Consider the following 16,843-nt stretch of genomic DNA (forward strand, 5'->3'; position numbering starts at 1 on the left):
ACAAACCCTGTTATCTGAACTACAACTACTAACACAAACCCTGTTATCTGAACCACAACTACTAACACAAACCCTGTTATCTGAACCACAACTACCAACACTGCTATCAAAAAAAACTCTTAAAGGAGGACAGAAAATTAAGAGCAGTGTAGGTGCACTCATGTGAGAACAACACACACTGTTACAAATGTACACACACTAAAAACCTACAGTAGCAAGGAGGACGTGTTTAAATTATTAACTTATTATCCAGATGAGTGGGGATGTGTTCCACAGCTCCAGGCAGAGAGGAGCTTCTCTGAAGTGCTTCATCTATTAGAAACAACCAATCTGAGAGCTCTCCTGTGTCTGTTTGACYTGGAGCACTGSAGCTAGGTGTGTTGGGAATACAACTATTGTTTGAGACCAATATATACTGTATTCTCTGTTGTTTTTCTTTCCTGTATTACATTTTGCCCCAAAATTCAAAATAGATATTTCCAKTTTTTTCACGGGACCCCATGAAAGCTCTTTGAGGTCCCTCTCCTAGGTTAAGAATTACTGATGTAGGGGTTAAAATAATATTTGAGTGCAATTGATTGTAGTTTCTATAAATGGTGACAGTAGGCATATAATCTGGTATTGTCACGAATCCCACCGAAGATGGTGCCTCTTCCTGTTCGGGCGGCGCTCGGCGGTCGTCGTCACCGGCCTACTAGCTGCCATCGATTCTTTTCCTTTTTTGTTTCTGTTAGTTTGGGCTGATTGGGTGCACCTGTTTTGAGTTTAGTTTTGTGGGTAGGCTATTTAAGGGCAGTCAGCCCGCTGGCTGTTGTGCGGACTTGTTTATCTGTTATTTGGTGTTGGATTGTTTAGTGGATTTATTATTTGTTCTGGACAGTTTAGTCCTGTGTTTTTGGACTCGTATTTTTCATGCRCCCGTGTGTTTAGGGCATGATCGTTTTCCCTGTCTACTGGAAAATAAATCCACGTTCTTGAATCCCTGCTCTCTGTGCTTGACTCCTCCACCCAGTACTCCTAGCAGCTCTGACAGGTATAGCCTGGTACGGACAGGTATATGGTATAGTGGTCAGAGTAGGTGTAATGTTTCATAGTGGTTAAAGTATGGGGAGTGTACAAAACATTAGGAACACCTTTCTGCAGTGGTGTAAACTACTTAAGTAAAAATACTTTCAAGTACTACTTAAGTAGTTTTTTGGGGTATCTGTCATTTACTTTACTATTTATATTTTTGACAACTTTTACTCCACTACATTCCTAAAAAAAATTATGTACTTTTTACTCCTTAAAATTTCCCTGACACCCAAAAGTACTTTATTTTGAATGCTTAGCAGGACAGGAAAATTGTCTAATTCACGCACTTATCAAGATAACATCCCTGGTCATCCCTATTGCCTCTGATCTGGCAGACTCACTAAACACAAATGCTTCGTTTGTAAATTATGTCTGAGTGTTGAACTGTGCCCCTGGCTATCCATAAATTATTCTTGTTTAAAAAACAAGAATATCGTGCCATCTGGTTTGCTTAATATAAGACATTTAATTTTTTTTATAGTTTTACTTTTGATTCTTAAGTACATTGAACACCAAATACTTTTAGACTTTTACTCAAGTAGTATTTTACTAGGTGACTTTTACTCAAGTAGTATTTTACTAGGTGACTTTTACTTGAGTCATTTTCTTTTAAGGTATCTTTACTTTTACTCAAGTATGAAAATTGGGTACTTTTTCCACCACTGCCCTCCTGCAATCAATGCTATATGTCAAATTTGTAGATTTTGTTTCATATTGCATTATTATCACTAAAGCATTTGTGATTGTTAATCTGTGTTTTGTAGTTTTTAGCATTTTAGTTTTTGTAGTTTTTAGCACATAAAAATGTTGTTAACAAAAGTAGCTAGCTAGCTAACTTTCGCAAGAGATGACTCGTGTTTACATTATATGCATTAGCTTGCAACATACTTTATCATAACGTTAGCATAGCTAAAACAGCATAGATAATGACCCTACATGTCTACTAGCATAAGGTATGGTTAACGTGCTAGTGCAGTAGCTATAGGTTATCCCTCATCATGGTTATTTAGCAAGCTGCTCATGTTAGCTGGCTAGCTAAGCTAGCTATCACTCGTCATGATCCATGGCTACATGGGCTACTACACAGCCTGCAAGTACTCTGTCAACCCCGGGAAAACATGCCAATATAGCCTGGTACTAGCTACGCTACAAATAAACATCCTCCAAGAACATATCCCTGGATTTTACTTAAAAAAATAAAAGGGCGGGATTCGGGAGAAGTGCAAGCCTCACAGTCACCTCAGCACAACTATGCCCTGTAACGCGTTACTGTCTGTAAGACTCAATCTGCTGCGAGCCAGCCAGTCTAATGGCAATACAGATGACACAAGACTACATAAACATACATTTAACTTCAGAATGATCAGCTAGCTATATGTGAATCGTAATAATCTAGCTAGCCAGATGGTTTAACTGGCAAAAACGACAGAAAACAAATGTTTTGCAAGGTAGATGATTACAGTAGCTGTTAATTCTTTGTGACTAGTTAGCTACTAATACTAATAGCCAGTTAGTCCTATTGACTTACTATGGGGTTGCAATCTACTACAGTGGGTATTGTAGGCAGGTAAACATGCCAAAATTGATACAGTATTGTAGTCAGGCAACATATATGTGAATGGGCAACAATTCATTCTGATGTCTGAGTTTATTTTCTCTTGCTTCAGCCCAAATAATGGATTTCAATAAATATTGTGTTGTTTTTACATGGTTGCGTCATATTTCTGTGCATACTTTCCGTTGAGGCTTTCATCGATGCATGCTTCAAAATGTGTACAAGCGGAGTACACATCCGAGCAGTGCCCTCCGTGCTACGTTTCACATACTTTGATTTGGACTCATACTCTGACTGATGCRTGCTCCAATTTGTGTGCTCAGAGCACGGTAGGTAGAATGCACATTGAGAAACACTCAGGGGATGTGGTGTTGTGGTTCCAGTATGGACAGGGTATGTGGTGTAGTGGTATAGATCTCACCTGGTATAGACAGGGCATGTGGTGTAGTGGTATAGATCTCACCTGGTATAGACAGCAGTGTTAGTGCGTATAGATCTCACCTGGTATAGACAGGGCATGTGTGTTAGTGGTATAGATCTCACCTGGTATAGACAGGGCATGTGGTGTAGTGGTATAGATCTACCTGGTATAGACTAGGCATGTGGTGTAGTGGTATAGATTCTCACCTGGATAAGACAGGCATGTGGTGTAGTGTATAATCTCACCTGGTATTAGACAGGGCATGTGGTGTAGTGGTATAGATTCTCACCTGGTAAGAACGGGCATGTGGTGTAGTGGTATAGATTCACTGTATAGACAGCTGTGCGTGTGTGTATGATTCACCTGGTATAGACAGGGCATGTTGTAGGATGGTATAGATCTCACCTGGTTATGGACAGGGGATGTGGTGTAGTCGTAGGATCTCACCTGGTATGGACAGGGGATGTGGTGAGTGGTATAGATCTCACCTGGTATAGACAGGCATGTGGTGTAGTGGTATAAAGTCACGCTGGTATAGACAGGGCATGTGGTGTAGTGGTATGGATCTCACCTGGTATAGACAGGGATGTGGTGTAGTGGTATAGAATCTCACCTGGTATGGACAGGGGATGTGGTGTAGTGGTATAAGATCTCACCTGGTATGGACAGGGGATGTGGTGTAGTGGTATAGTCTCACTGGTATGGACAGGGGAGTGTGTGTAGTGGTATAGATCTCACCTGGTATGGACAGGGCATGTGTGTAGTGGTATAGATCTCACCTGGTATGGACAGGGGATGTGGTAGTGGTATAGATCTCACCTGGTATGGACAGGGGATGTGGGTAGTGGTTATCGATCTCACCTGGTATGGACAGGGCATGTGGTGTAGTGGTATGGATCTCAGCTGGTATAGACAGGGCATGTGGTGTAGTGGTATAGATCTCACCTGGTATGGACAGGGGATGTGGTGTAGTGGTATGGATCTCACCTGGTATAGACAGGGGATGGTGTAGTGGTTATAGATCTCACCTGGTATGGACAGGATGTGGTGTAGTGGTATAGATCTCACCTGGTATAGACAGGGCATGTGGTGTAGTGGTATAGATCTCACCTGGTATGGACAGTGGATTGTGGTGTAGTGGTATAGATCTCACCTGGTATAGACAGGGCATGTGGTGTATGGTATAGAATCTCACCTGGTATGGACAGGGCATGTGGTTGTAGTGGTATAGATCTCACCTGTATGAGCAAGGGGGATGTTGAGGTATGGATCTTCACCTGGTAGACAGGGGATGTGGTGTAGTGGTATAGATCTCACCTGTATGGACAGGGCATGTGGTGTAGTGGTATAGATCTCACCTGGTATAGACAGGGGATGTGGTGTTAGTGGTATAGATCTCACCGTAGGACAGGGCATGTGGGTAGTGGTAAGATCTCACCTGGTATGGACAGGGATGTGTTGTGCAGTGGTATGGATCTCACCTGGTATAGACAGATGTGGTGTTGGTATAGATCTCACCTGGTATGGACAGGGATGTGTGTAGTGGTATAGATCTCACCTGGTATAGACAGGGCATGTGTGTAGTGTATAGATCTCACCTGTATGACAGATGTGGTAGTGGATAGATCTCACCTGGTAAGACAGGGCATGTGGTGTAGTGGTATAGATCTCACCTGGTATGGACAGGCATGTGGTGTAGTGGTATAGATCTCACCTGGTATGGACAGGGCATGTGGTGTAGTGGTAAGATCTCACCTGGTATGGACAGGCATGTGGTGTAAGTGGTATGGATCTCACCTGGTATGGACAGGGGATGTGGTGAGTGGTATAGATCTCACCTGGTATGGACAGGGGATGTGGTATGGATCTCACCTGGTATGGACAGGGGATGTGGTATGGATCTTCACCTGGTATGGACAGGGGATGTGTGTAATGGTATTAGATCTCACCTGGTATGGACAGAGGGGATGTGGTATGGATCTCACCTGGTATGGACAGGGGATGTTGGTATGGATCTCACCTGGTATGGACAGGGGATGTGGTATGAGATCTCATCTGGTATGGACAGGGGATGTGGTATGGATCTCACCTGGTATGGACAGGGGATGTGGTATGGATCTCACCTGGTATGGACAGGGGATGTGGTACTCTCTGCAGTGCTCCTGTACCCAGGTAGTCTCCCAGGCAGTCCTATAGCTGTTCTCATAAAGGTAGCAGGTTATGACCGTCAGCAGAGGGACCAGGTAGAGCACAGAGAACACCCCGATACGGATCATAAACTTCACCAGCTTGTCCTGGTTCTCCTTCTCCAGAGGGATCTCCATACGCACGCGGTTCAAAGCAAGGATTCCCGCTAACAGTAATGCCACGCCCACCTAGAATCAGACAGAGTTGATATTGAAGGAATAGACAAAAGATGATGTCATAAGAAAGACCAGGAAGTAAATACGGTATATTGGTTGAGTAACAAGCAGTTCCATTCAGATCCACTTTTTATTGAATGGTGAGATGTGTATGTCTGTGGTATAATCAAAGGAGCAGGCACAAACAGGTGTCAACACATTTACTTTACTTTGTGCAAACGTAAACTTTGTGCACACATGAATCACCTAGGTTGTGTCCCAAATGCCACCCTAATGCCTACATATAGGGAATAGTCTGCCAATTGTGACTCACACCTACTTCCTCTGTGACTCATTCCAGCCCACTCACCAAAACATCCAGACCCAGCGGAGCCAGCAGAAACCATCTCAGCGCTGTGCGGTCATACAKCCCCACGAAACACACCCCGCTGACACTATCCCCTTCTATCTTGTTCATAGCTATTAAAGTGACGGTGAGACAACCGGGTAGGCCCCAGGCACAGGCATGGAAGATCAGGGCCTTCTTCTCTATGGCCTCGCTGCCCCACTTAGGCACGGCAGCCAGGAACCAGGTGAGGGTGAGGATGACCCACCACACACTGCCTGCCATAGTGAAGAAGTAGAGCATCATAAAGAACAACGTGCACGCCTGGATGGAGAGGAGGAGGAGAGAGGGGGAGGAGGGGAGAGAGAAGGAGTGGAGGAGTGGAGTGGAGAGAGGAGGGGAGGGGAAAGAGAGGGAGTGGGGGAGGGGAGTGGGGAGGGGAGAAAGGGAGGTTGAGCAGGGAGAGGAGGTGGGGAGGGGAGTGGAGGAGTGGAGAGAGGCGGAGGGGGAGTGGAGGAGGGGAGAGAGGGAGAGGAGGGGACGGGGAGGAGGGGGGAGGGGGAGAGGAGGGTGAGGGTAGTGGAGGAGGGAGAGAGGGAGAGAAGAGGGTTGGGGAGTGGAGGAGAGGAGAGGAGAGAGGAGGGGGAAGGGAGTGGAGAGGGGGAGGAGAGAGGGGAGAAGAGGGAGAGGAGGGGGAGGGGAGTGGGAGTGGAGGCGGGGGAGCGGGAGGGGGAGGGGAGTAGAGTGGAGGAGGGAGAGAGAGGGAGATGGGGAAGGAGGGGAAGAGGTAGAGGAGGGGGAGAGAGGGAGAGTGGGAGGGGAGAAGGGAATGAAGAGGGTAGAGGAGAGAAGGAGAAGAGAACGAGGTTTAGAGAAGACTGAAGAAAGAAAATCCAAGAACATAAAAAATATCATTTTAGTTTTTTTGTTACAATAGCCCTGAATGTCAAAGAGAAAATAGAAAATCATTCAATAAATTAATTAATCAATCAATCAGTTATCAATGAATCAAYCACTAAGCCAACGGATGGTCACCTTGTTGTGTGAGCCCTGGGTGACGGTGGGCGCCCGGGAAAGGCCGGGGCTCGCCGTGTTGCATGCCACCCGGTCCTCCAGCAGGAAGCCCAGCAAGAACACCAGCGACACCATCATGTAGCACATGGCGTAGAAGATGATTGGCCGCTCCGGGTAGCGGAACCTGGACACGTCGATGAGGAAGGTGAGGAAGGTGAAGAGGGTTGCCGAGAGACAGACAACGGACACCACGCCGATGAAGTAGCGGGCAAACACCAGCTCGTCCCGCTGGAAATACATGTTGGGACAAGGGGGCGAGCAGTCCGTCACACCCAGGAAAGAGTAGCCCAGGTCGGGGTCGATCTTGAGCTCACGGGGACACCAGAAGCCATAGTCGTGCTGGAAGGMGATGGGCGACTCAGTGGAGTCTGCGCTGGAGAGCAGGTCTACAGGACGGGGGTATGGCTCGTCACAGTCTGGGAACCTGGTGAACGGAGAGGAAACAGCTTATGTTAGACACATTATATTTACCTTGCAGAAAGACACAAAGCTAAACCTTTATTTTACGGGACAGTTTCCTCAGATTCGACCTTGTATTTTCAAGGAAATTATGTGTTACTATTGTGTAATTTACATTTTGCCATGTCATGATGTTATGGTACAGAAATTAGCAAGTATTTTCTGAGAAATGTGTGGTAAAATTATGAAAAAAAATGTGTATTTGTCTCGGGTGTGTAAAGTTACACTGTGTAAAAGTGTACGCTTCACATTTTCAAACAGTACATTTATATTTTCCAACGGGGCTATACAATTGGATGAGGGTTTTTCCTCACCTAAGTAGCCTCGTTTCACTTAAACCATCTCATGTTCAGCGAAATAACAACACAATGTCAAATACAGGTAGCCTAGTCAAATAATTAACATCCAATCACATTAACCGTTACTCTCTCGTGGGAAACCTTCACTCTTGCTCAGACATTTAGAAACAAGACATGACAATTTGAAAAATAAGCCACGGGAGTTTTTTGAGCGAGAATAAAGATGACTTTCGAGTAGTAAGACGTATAAAAGCAACAGATACCATTAATAAGAAGGGGCTAGAAGTGTCTTATATGGTGAGCTACCGAGTGGCTGGGACAGGCAAGCCCCATACTATTGTATAGGACTTAATTATTCCTGCTGCCGTGGATATGGCTGGGACAATGCTGGGGGAAAAGGCCAAACACTATACAGACAATCCTTCATCAAACAACACTGTTTCACAACGCATCAGTGACATGGCAGGAGATGTTTTGAAACAATTACTGCTTCGCATTTAAGCCASTGAATTCTATGCGTTACAGCTGGATGAGTCAACAGACGTGGTGGGACTGGCACAGCTCCTGGTATATGTCCGTTACGTTTATGGGGGGTCAATTAAGGAAGACATCCTCTTCTGGAAACCAGGACAACAGGAGAGGATATTTTTTAAAGTACTGGACAGATTCATGACATCAAATGGACTTTGGTGGTGAAGATGTGTTGGTATCTGTACTGATGGCGCAAAAGCCATGACAGGSAGACATCGTGGAGTGGTAACGCGCATGCAAGCTCTTGCTGCCAAGGAAATGCCTGACAGCTTGAAATAAGTTTTGGACACTACAGTGAAAATGGTTCACTTTGTTAAAGCAAGGCCCCTGAACTCTGGTGTATGTTCTGCATTATGCAATGATATGGGCAGAGACCATGTAACGCTTTTGCAACATACTGAAGTGCGCTGGTTATCAAGGGGCAAAGTRTTGACACTTTTTTTTAAATTGAGAGACGAGCTTCAAGTTTTCTTTACTGACCATCATTTTCACTTGACGAGTTTCTCACAGGAGTGGCCTATCTGGGTGATGTTTTTTCTCGCMTGAATGATATGAATCTAGGATTACAGGGACTCTCTGCAAMTATATTCAATGTGCGGGACAAAATTGAGGCTATGATTAAGAAGTTGGAGCTCTTTTCTGTCTGCATTAACAAGAACAACACACAGGTCTTTCAATCATTGTATGGTCTTTTAGACTACTAACCTGTTACAGTCCATCTCTTGTGGCCAGGTGACTCCAAACATGTCCATGAGTTTGTAGCAGTCCCCCTTGGCTCTCTGGCACGGCCGTCGGCAGGGCAGTGTCATGCGTCCGTACTCAGTACACACCGGAGCATAGAGGGCACACAGGAACATCCTCAGCTCTGAGGAACACTGCAGGTTCACCATGGGGTGGAAGGGCTGCGGAGGGGAAAACACACAGCTGTCAGGAAGTGTATATTAATGCAGTGTTTTGTGTGAGGGATTAAAATTGATTTACACAAATACTCTGTAAATGTCAAAGTGGAAGATTCTAACATTTGTAAAATAAAATAATAATGCATTTAAAAAAAATAATATATCTTGATTAGATAAGCCTTCAACCCCCTGAGTCAATACATGTTAGAATCACCTTTGGCRGCGATTACAGCTGTGAGTCTTTCTGGGTAAGTCTCAAACAAACTCAAACAAATACTTGGGCAGTACACCGTATATACCATATACTGGGTTATTTGGAGAAAGCCATGGGATGGTTTTTCAATACCTTCAGTAACATCAAAACTATTTATTTGAAATGTTTCAATAAATTGTAATATTTGTAGCGACTTGTTAAGTTAATACTTGCAGTCAACTTGTGCAGTATGTTAGGAGATTTATTTTTCATTTCACCTGCCACATTATTTTACATTATGAAGCGTACCGTAGTTCCCCAGAAGAGTTGAGCCAGTTTGTTTGTAAATAACACAATGGGAGAAAGCGGGAGCTGGTGAATCCACCATGTTCTATATCTATCAGTGAATCTCTGCTGTGCACATGAGGTGATGAYGTTACACTTGTATGTAATTCACWACTAAATGTTTGCCATCAGATATCTTATATCGTGTTTGACAAGTGTTTGACTAACAAAGAGGTGTAATGAGTTCTTCTCCCCTCTAGCTCCATGTGCTCTTCCTTCAGAAAAGCACTTTGTTCATTTGCACAATTTCTCTCATTCACTTTCGCTTGTAAATGTCCACACTCACCGAAAATGACATATGGTAGCTACTAGCTATGCTTGTTTAACTTTATGAGCTGGATTTGCCAGTCTTTGCAATTAGCTTATGTTCATTTTTGCTCAATTAGCATTTAGCTGATTTTGCTATTATTTGTGGTATTTTTGTTAGMATTCTGTTAATAGATGCCCAATGGGCTTTTTTGTGTTTTAAGCGTTCCCTTGTGTGCTATACCGGTAAACCATAAATCCCGGGATGGCAGAAGAACGGTAAGACGGTATGAAAATCTGGATAACGCCCAAGTCTACTGGATTGTACAATATTTGACATTCTTAAATTCTTCAAATAAAACACAATGGACATCAAGGACAACTAAAATCATAACAGCAATGTCAACTGTATATGTTTGTATACATGTCTGGCACTATTACATGTATGAGAGTGTGTGTATATGCATGTGTACAAACACCTGCATGGCATCAGCCTCAGCGAAACCGGCATTAGCTGTAAAAACACTGCCCCCCAGTGTCATTCAAATATACTTTTTATTATGTTTTATTTTGACTTTATTTTTGACTTTTATCTTTGACCATCTTTCTATCTCCCGCACAGCAACTCCACTCCCACTTGTCTCCAATTCCACATCCTAAGTTTCTCTCAGCCCATCCCATCTATCTCTGCTGGCCATCCTCTTCGGATTTATACGCAACATATCTTTCAACTATGCTGTGATAATTAACGTACAATTTCAATCTATCTAATCGAATAGAATCCACAGATTGCAAGTTGAAGATAAATACTTTTACTAAGTGTATTAGTATATTAGTAATTGACTGACCCGGTCTCTCCAGATCTCCTAACAGTACTATTTCTAGGGTCAATTTTAGATCAATGCTATGCATTTTCAGCCATTCCTGAACCTGAGACGAGAAATAAGCTACCTAAGGGCAATACCAAAATAAATTGTCTATTGATTCTGTATCCTCACAACAAAATCTGCAGAGCTTCAATGATTTTTATGCCCCAAATATTCAACATTTTGTTGGTGGCAAGAATTCTATATAATAATTTTAGCTGAAAAGCACGAAGTCTTGAATCTTGCGTTGTTTTATACATCAACTCATACACCCTGTACCATGGAATCGGTACATCAAAAATCTCTTCCCAACTATTTTGCAATCTGTATGGCACAGTAGTCAACATCCTGGTCCTCAAATGAAACTGGTATACTTTCCTATTTATGCTATTTTTATTCCTCTGCAAGTTTTGATCCTTTACATTGGGCAGACAGACCAGTTCCCTACCTCCTCCCGCTGCCACCTGCCTCCTCCATTTTTGGGCTAATGCTGTAATCAATTTGTTGTACTCTTGGATTGAGCAGACCTTCCTGTACAATTCTGATAACTCCATGAAGGACATAACTCTACCATTCCAATTTACAATATCATTTAAGAACAAAATACCCTTTTCAAACATCTTTCCTATAAATACAGGTATTTTATCAACCAGCACATGAGTTCAGCCATAATATTTGTTGTAATATTTGTTCGATCTTTTCAGGGGGATGAAATTGAAATTGTAGCTAGCTCTGCAATGCTTGTTTGAAAAAGAGAGATACTTTGAAAAAWATATAATTTTCAATTAATCGAAAATGAGACATGGCAATCTGCACAAATGCAAAAAGTACATTTTTAAACAATGGATGAGCTTTTCTTAGTAATCTACTTGAAAATCATTTAGGGTTCAAATAAAACTTTGAATAAGTGAAGATTTTAGAGAGAGGTTAAGTGCTTTTATATTTAATAATCTCAACCAACCCAATTCATATTCATTATATAGATAGGCACGCTTTATTTTGTCTGGTTTAGCATCCCAGATAAAGCGAAATATTTTTTGCTCATATGATGAAAAACGAATCAACAGGAGTAGGCAGCGCCATAAGTGAGTGAGTAAACTGAGTAAGGAGTTAATCAGGGAAATTTTTCCATAAATAGACAGGTATTTACCTCTCCATGGTTTCAGCGCCTTGTCTATTTTTACAAGTTTTCTATTGAAATTCATTGTGGAGAGCTTATTTATATATTTTGTGATATGAATACCAAGTATGTCTACTTCACCATCAGCCCATTTTATAGGTAAACTGCAGGGTAATATAAAAGCTGTATTTTTTAAAGATCCAATATGTAATATTGTACACTTATCATAATTAGGTTTTAGTCCAGAGAGTACAGAAAAGTTATCTAGATCGTCAATGAGACATTGCAGGGATCTAGCTTTCGGACTTAATATAAAACTTGAGTCACCGGCATACATGGACAACTTTGCTTTTAAGCCTTTGATTTCTAATCCTCTAATGTTGTTATTGGATCTGATTTTAATAGCTAGCATTTCGATGGCCATAACGAATAAATATGGTGACACAGGACACCCTTGTTTAACTCCTCTTGACAATTCAAAACTCTCTGAGAAGTAGCCGTTATTTACTACTTTACAACTGGGGTTGCAAAACATTATTTTTACCCATTTTATAAGAGAATCACCGAAATTGAAAAAATCCAGGCATTTATAAATAAAATCCAGTCTTACTTCATCAAATGCCTTTTCAAAATCCGCTATAAATACTAGGCCTGGCTTCTTAGATGATTCATGATGTTGTATTATTTCTAGTAGTTTATTATCTCCAATGTATCACCCATGTAAAAAACCTGTCTGATCAGGATGAACAATACCTGGTAAAACCCTTTTAATTTTGAGTGCTATGCATTTCGCTAGCATTTTTGCATCACAACACTGAAGTGTAAGGGGCCTCCAGTTTTTTAGATAGACTGGGTCTTTATATTTGCCATCTGGGTCTTGTTTTAATAATAGAGAAATCAGACCTTCCTGCGGAGTACCTGACAGACTACCATTTCTATAGGAGTAGTTAAAACAATCTAACAATGGAGCTTTTAGTATATCAAAAAAGGCTTGATATACCTCTACCGGTATGCCATCAAGCCCTGGGGTTTTTTCAGATTGAAAGGATTTAATAGCCTCAAAAAGTTATTCCTCTGTAATTTGGCTTTCGCACTGATCTTTCTTCACATTTGTTAATTTTCAATTTTTCTATTATTTGGAAAGAATTCCTTACCATAATCTTCATTCAGTGGGAGAGGATGGGACGGAAAAGAGAACATCTGCCTAAAATAATTAGCTTCCTCTTTTAAAATATCATTCGGAGAATCATAGATGACTGTCTTCAGTAACGAGTTTCTGCAAATTATTTTTGTTAGCGTTCCTGTATTGGAGATTCAGGAAGAATTTTGTGCATTTTTCTCCATATTCCATCCAGTTTGCTTTATTTTCTATAATAGATTACATTAGATCGTTCTTGAATAAGTTCCTCAAGTTCTTTTTGTTTTTCCTCTAACTTATTTCGTATCTCTGTAGTATCGTTTTTATTGCTATCTACCTGTACTATTAGTTAATGGATTTCCCTTGTTAGTCTTGTCTCTTTACCCAGAAACTGCTTTTTATTATTATTGATGAATATTGAATTGAATGACCTCTGAAGGTACATTTAAAGGTATCCCAAACAATAAGGGGATTTGCTGAACCTATATTATACTGGAAAAATTCTGTTATAAATTATTTTGTCTTAGTTAAAAATAAGTGGTCCTCCAGTAAACTTTGAGAAAAATGTCCAATATCCCCATCCACGTGGAAAATCTATAAGAGTTATGTGAATGCCAATTAGATGATGATCCGATCGCATTCTGTCTCCTATTAAAACTTTTTTAACCTTTGATGCAAGAGAGAAAGAGACAAGAAAGTAGTCAAGACGACTAGCTTGATTAAGTCTCCTCCATGTATATCTCACTAGGTCGGGGTTTTTTAGTCTCCAAATATCCACTATTTCTAATGTGTCCATAATATTTGTGATTTGCTTAAGGGCACGGTGAGGATAGTTTGTAGAGGGATTACCTTTACGGTCCATTGAGGTACTTAACACTGTGTTATAGTCTCCTACCATAATGATTTGATCATTTGTTGCTTGTAAGTTCAATAAATTGGCATACATTTTTTTCAAAGAAGTATGGATCATCCTGATTTGGACCATATAGATTAATGAGTCAAATCTCTTTTTCGTCCACTTTCATATTCAAAAAGATCCATCTTCCTTGCGATTCATTCCTGACTATTTGCACATTCAGATAAAATGTTTTGTTAATTAATATCATCACACCCTTTGAGTTCCTTTGTCCATGACAGAAAATTATTTCACCACYCCATTCCTTTTTCCACGTAACTTCATCTAAGGATGTMGAGTGAGTTTCCTGTAAACAGTATATGTTATATTCCTTTTCTTTTAGCCATGTAAARMCTGATCTTTTTTATAATCTGCTAAACCGTTACAATTACAACTGGCTATACTTATTTCACCCCTTACCATAACTACATCCTATTCTCAGTCTAAATTGACTATAATTAGTGCTTGTAAAGTTACTGCCATCAGAGGTATTATGACGGTCAAAATGAGAGATTTCAAATGTCTGATATTTAGAATTMAAGTAAAAGGTTCTAGCAATATTTGTTTATTTCCTTGCCTGTGAGCCAATGCCACAGATGTTAAAAAATTGAGACAAGACATTGTGTGTAGTAAATCTGAGTAGGTTGATGTGTATGATATTGGATGTGATTTAGTGAGAGTGTGTACGATGCCTGTATAAGAGTAAGACTATAATGTGTGATGCCAAAGAAATAATAACTTCGCCAATTTGCATGGTTGAGTGTCTATGTGTGTAACATGTATAGCCTTAATATTCATGATGATAATTGTAATCCATTTCGTATCACCATCATAGTTRCATCATAATTACCTTTAACATMATTGAAAAACACATCCCAGCRTTTCCATAGCAATTGACRTTTCACATGATCATRAAAGAGACCTTGCATTACTCTAGAGACGKCTTCACWACAGTACAAATGTATTCCGTAMAATATGTTATTATTCCCCAATGCCCCTATTCTGATATCTTCCCCTTGCTTGTTGTAAACATGTAAACTTGTAGACAAATACATAAAAAGATAGACAAACAAGAAACATATTAAATTGTAAAACAGTTCTCGACAATAGAGAGGGGGTGAGAGAAGAGAAGAGAGAAAGAGAGAGAGAGAAGAGAGCGAGATCAGGTGTGTGTGTGTATAAGTCCGAATGTGTAAGCGAGCATGTAACGGGAAACTGTTGARCGTGAAAAACCTAGCAACGTTGCAGTTCTTGACACAGACCGGTGCGCCTTGCACCTACTACCATACCCCATTCAAAGGCACTTGCATCTTTTGTCTTCACCCTCTGAGTGACACACAAACACAATCCATGACTCAACTGTCTCAAGGCTTAAAAATCCTTCTTTAACCTGTCTCCTCCCMTGATCTACACTGATTGATGTGGATTTAACAAGTGACATAAATAGGGGATCATACCTTTCACCTAAATTCACCTGGTCAGTCTGTCATGGAAAGAGCAGGTGTTCTTAATGTTTGTACACTCAGTGTACAATCATACACACAGAGAAACTCACACACACTGTATGTCAAACACACTGTGCATCCACCACAGAACATGTTAAACACACAACCCCTCAGCCTTAAAGAGACACACACAGACAGCAGAACAGTCTCCTAAAGCAGAGTGATATTCATGTGCAGCCAAAAGAAGAGCTCAAACAGACAGGAACATCTTGTCGGACATAGTTTGGAGATAACAAAAAAAAAAACAACCCTACCCCCATCCTCATGATACTCCTCCCCCCTTTCTCCCTACGCCTGGCACAATAAGACAGAGGGAGGAGGGAGGAGTAGGACAAGCTTGGTAACCCCCGCCCCCCCCTTCATCAGACTCCAGGCACAGGCTCTGGAGAGTCCTTAAGCAGGGGGACACGTCTGGCACTGCAGGATTTGAGTCCCTGGCGGCGTAGTGTGTTACTGATGGTAGGCTTTGTTACTTTGGTCCCAGCTCTCTGCAGTCATTCACTAGGTCCCCCCGTGTGGTTCTGGGATTTTCGCTCACCGTTCTTGTGATCATTTTGACCCCACGGGGTGAGATCTTGCGTGGGCGCCCAGATCGAGGGAGATTATCAGTGTCTTGTATGTCTTCCATTTCCTAATAATTGCTCCACAGTTGATTTCTTCAAACCAAGCTGCTTACCTATTGCAGATTCAGTCTTCCCAGCCTGGTGCAGGTCTACAATTTTGTTTCTGGTGTCCTTTGACAGCTCTTTGGTCTTGGCCATAGTGGAGTTTGGAGTGTGACTGTTTGAGGTTGTGGACAGGTGTCTTTTATACTGATAACAAGTTCAAACAGGTGCCATTAATACAGGTAACGAGTGGAGGACAGAGGAGCCTCTTAAAGAAGAAGTTACAGGTCTGTTGAGAGCCAGAAATCTTGCTTGTAGGTGACCAAATACTTATTTTCCACCATAATTTGCAAATAATGCATTAAAAATCCTACAATGTGATTTTCTGGATTTTTTTTTCTCATTTTGTCTGTCATAGTTGAAATGTACCTATGATGAAAATTACAGGCCTCTCTCATCTTTTTAAGTGGAGAACTTTGTCACGATCGTGTGGAAGAGATTCGGACCAAAACGCAGCATGAGGAAAATAAGCCATCTTTCTTTTAATTAAATGAACGAAGATGAACATGAAACAAAAACACTATACAAAACAACAAAAACAACAAATGATCGTGAAGCTAAATAACGCAAGTGCACATACAAGCAACAAACGTTAAACAAGACAACTACCCACAAAAGCCTACTGCCTATGGCTACCTTAAATATGGCTCCCAATCAGAGACAAATGAATGACAGCTGTTCTCTGATTGAGACCCAATCTAGGCAGCCATAGACATAACTAGACAACCTCACAATTATCTATCCCATACACATACAACACCCATAGACTAAACAAAACACACACAACATACAATGCCCACCCCAACTCACGCACTGACCAACTAAACATAATCAAAATAACATAAAAATAGGTCAGGAACGTGACAAAAA

General features: G+C 41.4%; 1 protein-coding gene across 4 annotated transcripts in view; it reads right to left on the minus strand.

Moving 5' to 3' along the window:
- Nucleotides 1-16,843, minus strand: part of LOC111972511 (frizzled-3-like) — a 46,993-nt gene that overhangs the window by 14,617 nt on the left and 15,533 nt on the right. For all 4 annotated transcript variants that reach the window (XM_023999512.2, XM_070446458.1, XM_070446457.1 and 1 more), the window contains exons 3-6: nt 8,807-9,003; nt 6,774-7,236; nt 5,763-6,062; nt 5,174-5,425 (exon numbers count right to left, since the gene is read on the minus strand). In XM_023999512.2, the coding sequence (XP_023855280.1) occupies nt 5,174-5,425; nt 5,763-6,062; nt 6,774-7,236; nt 8,807-9,003 (1,212 nt within the window). The remainder of the gene's footprint in view (nt 1-5,173; nt 5,426-5,762; nt 6,063-6,773; nt 7,237-8,806; nt 9,004-16,843) is intronic.

This window comes from Salvelinus sp. IW2-2015, linkage group LG14 (genome assembly GCF_002910315.2).
Source record: "Salvelinus sp. IW2-2015 linkage group LG14, ASM291031v2, whole genome shotgun sequence".
NCBI lineage: Eukaryota > Metazoa > Chordata > Actinopteri > Salmoniformes > Salmonidae > Salvelinus > Salvelinus sp. IW2-2015.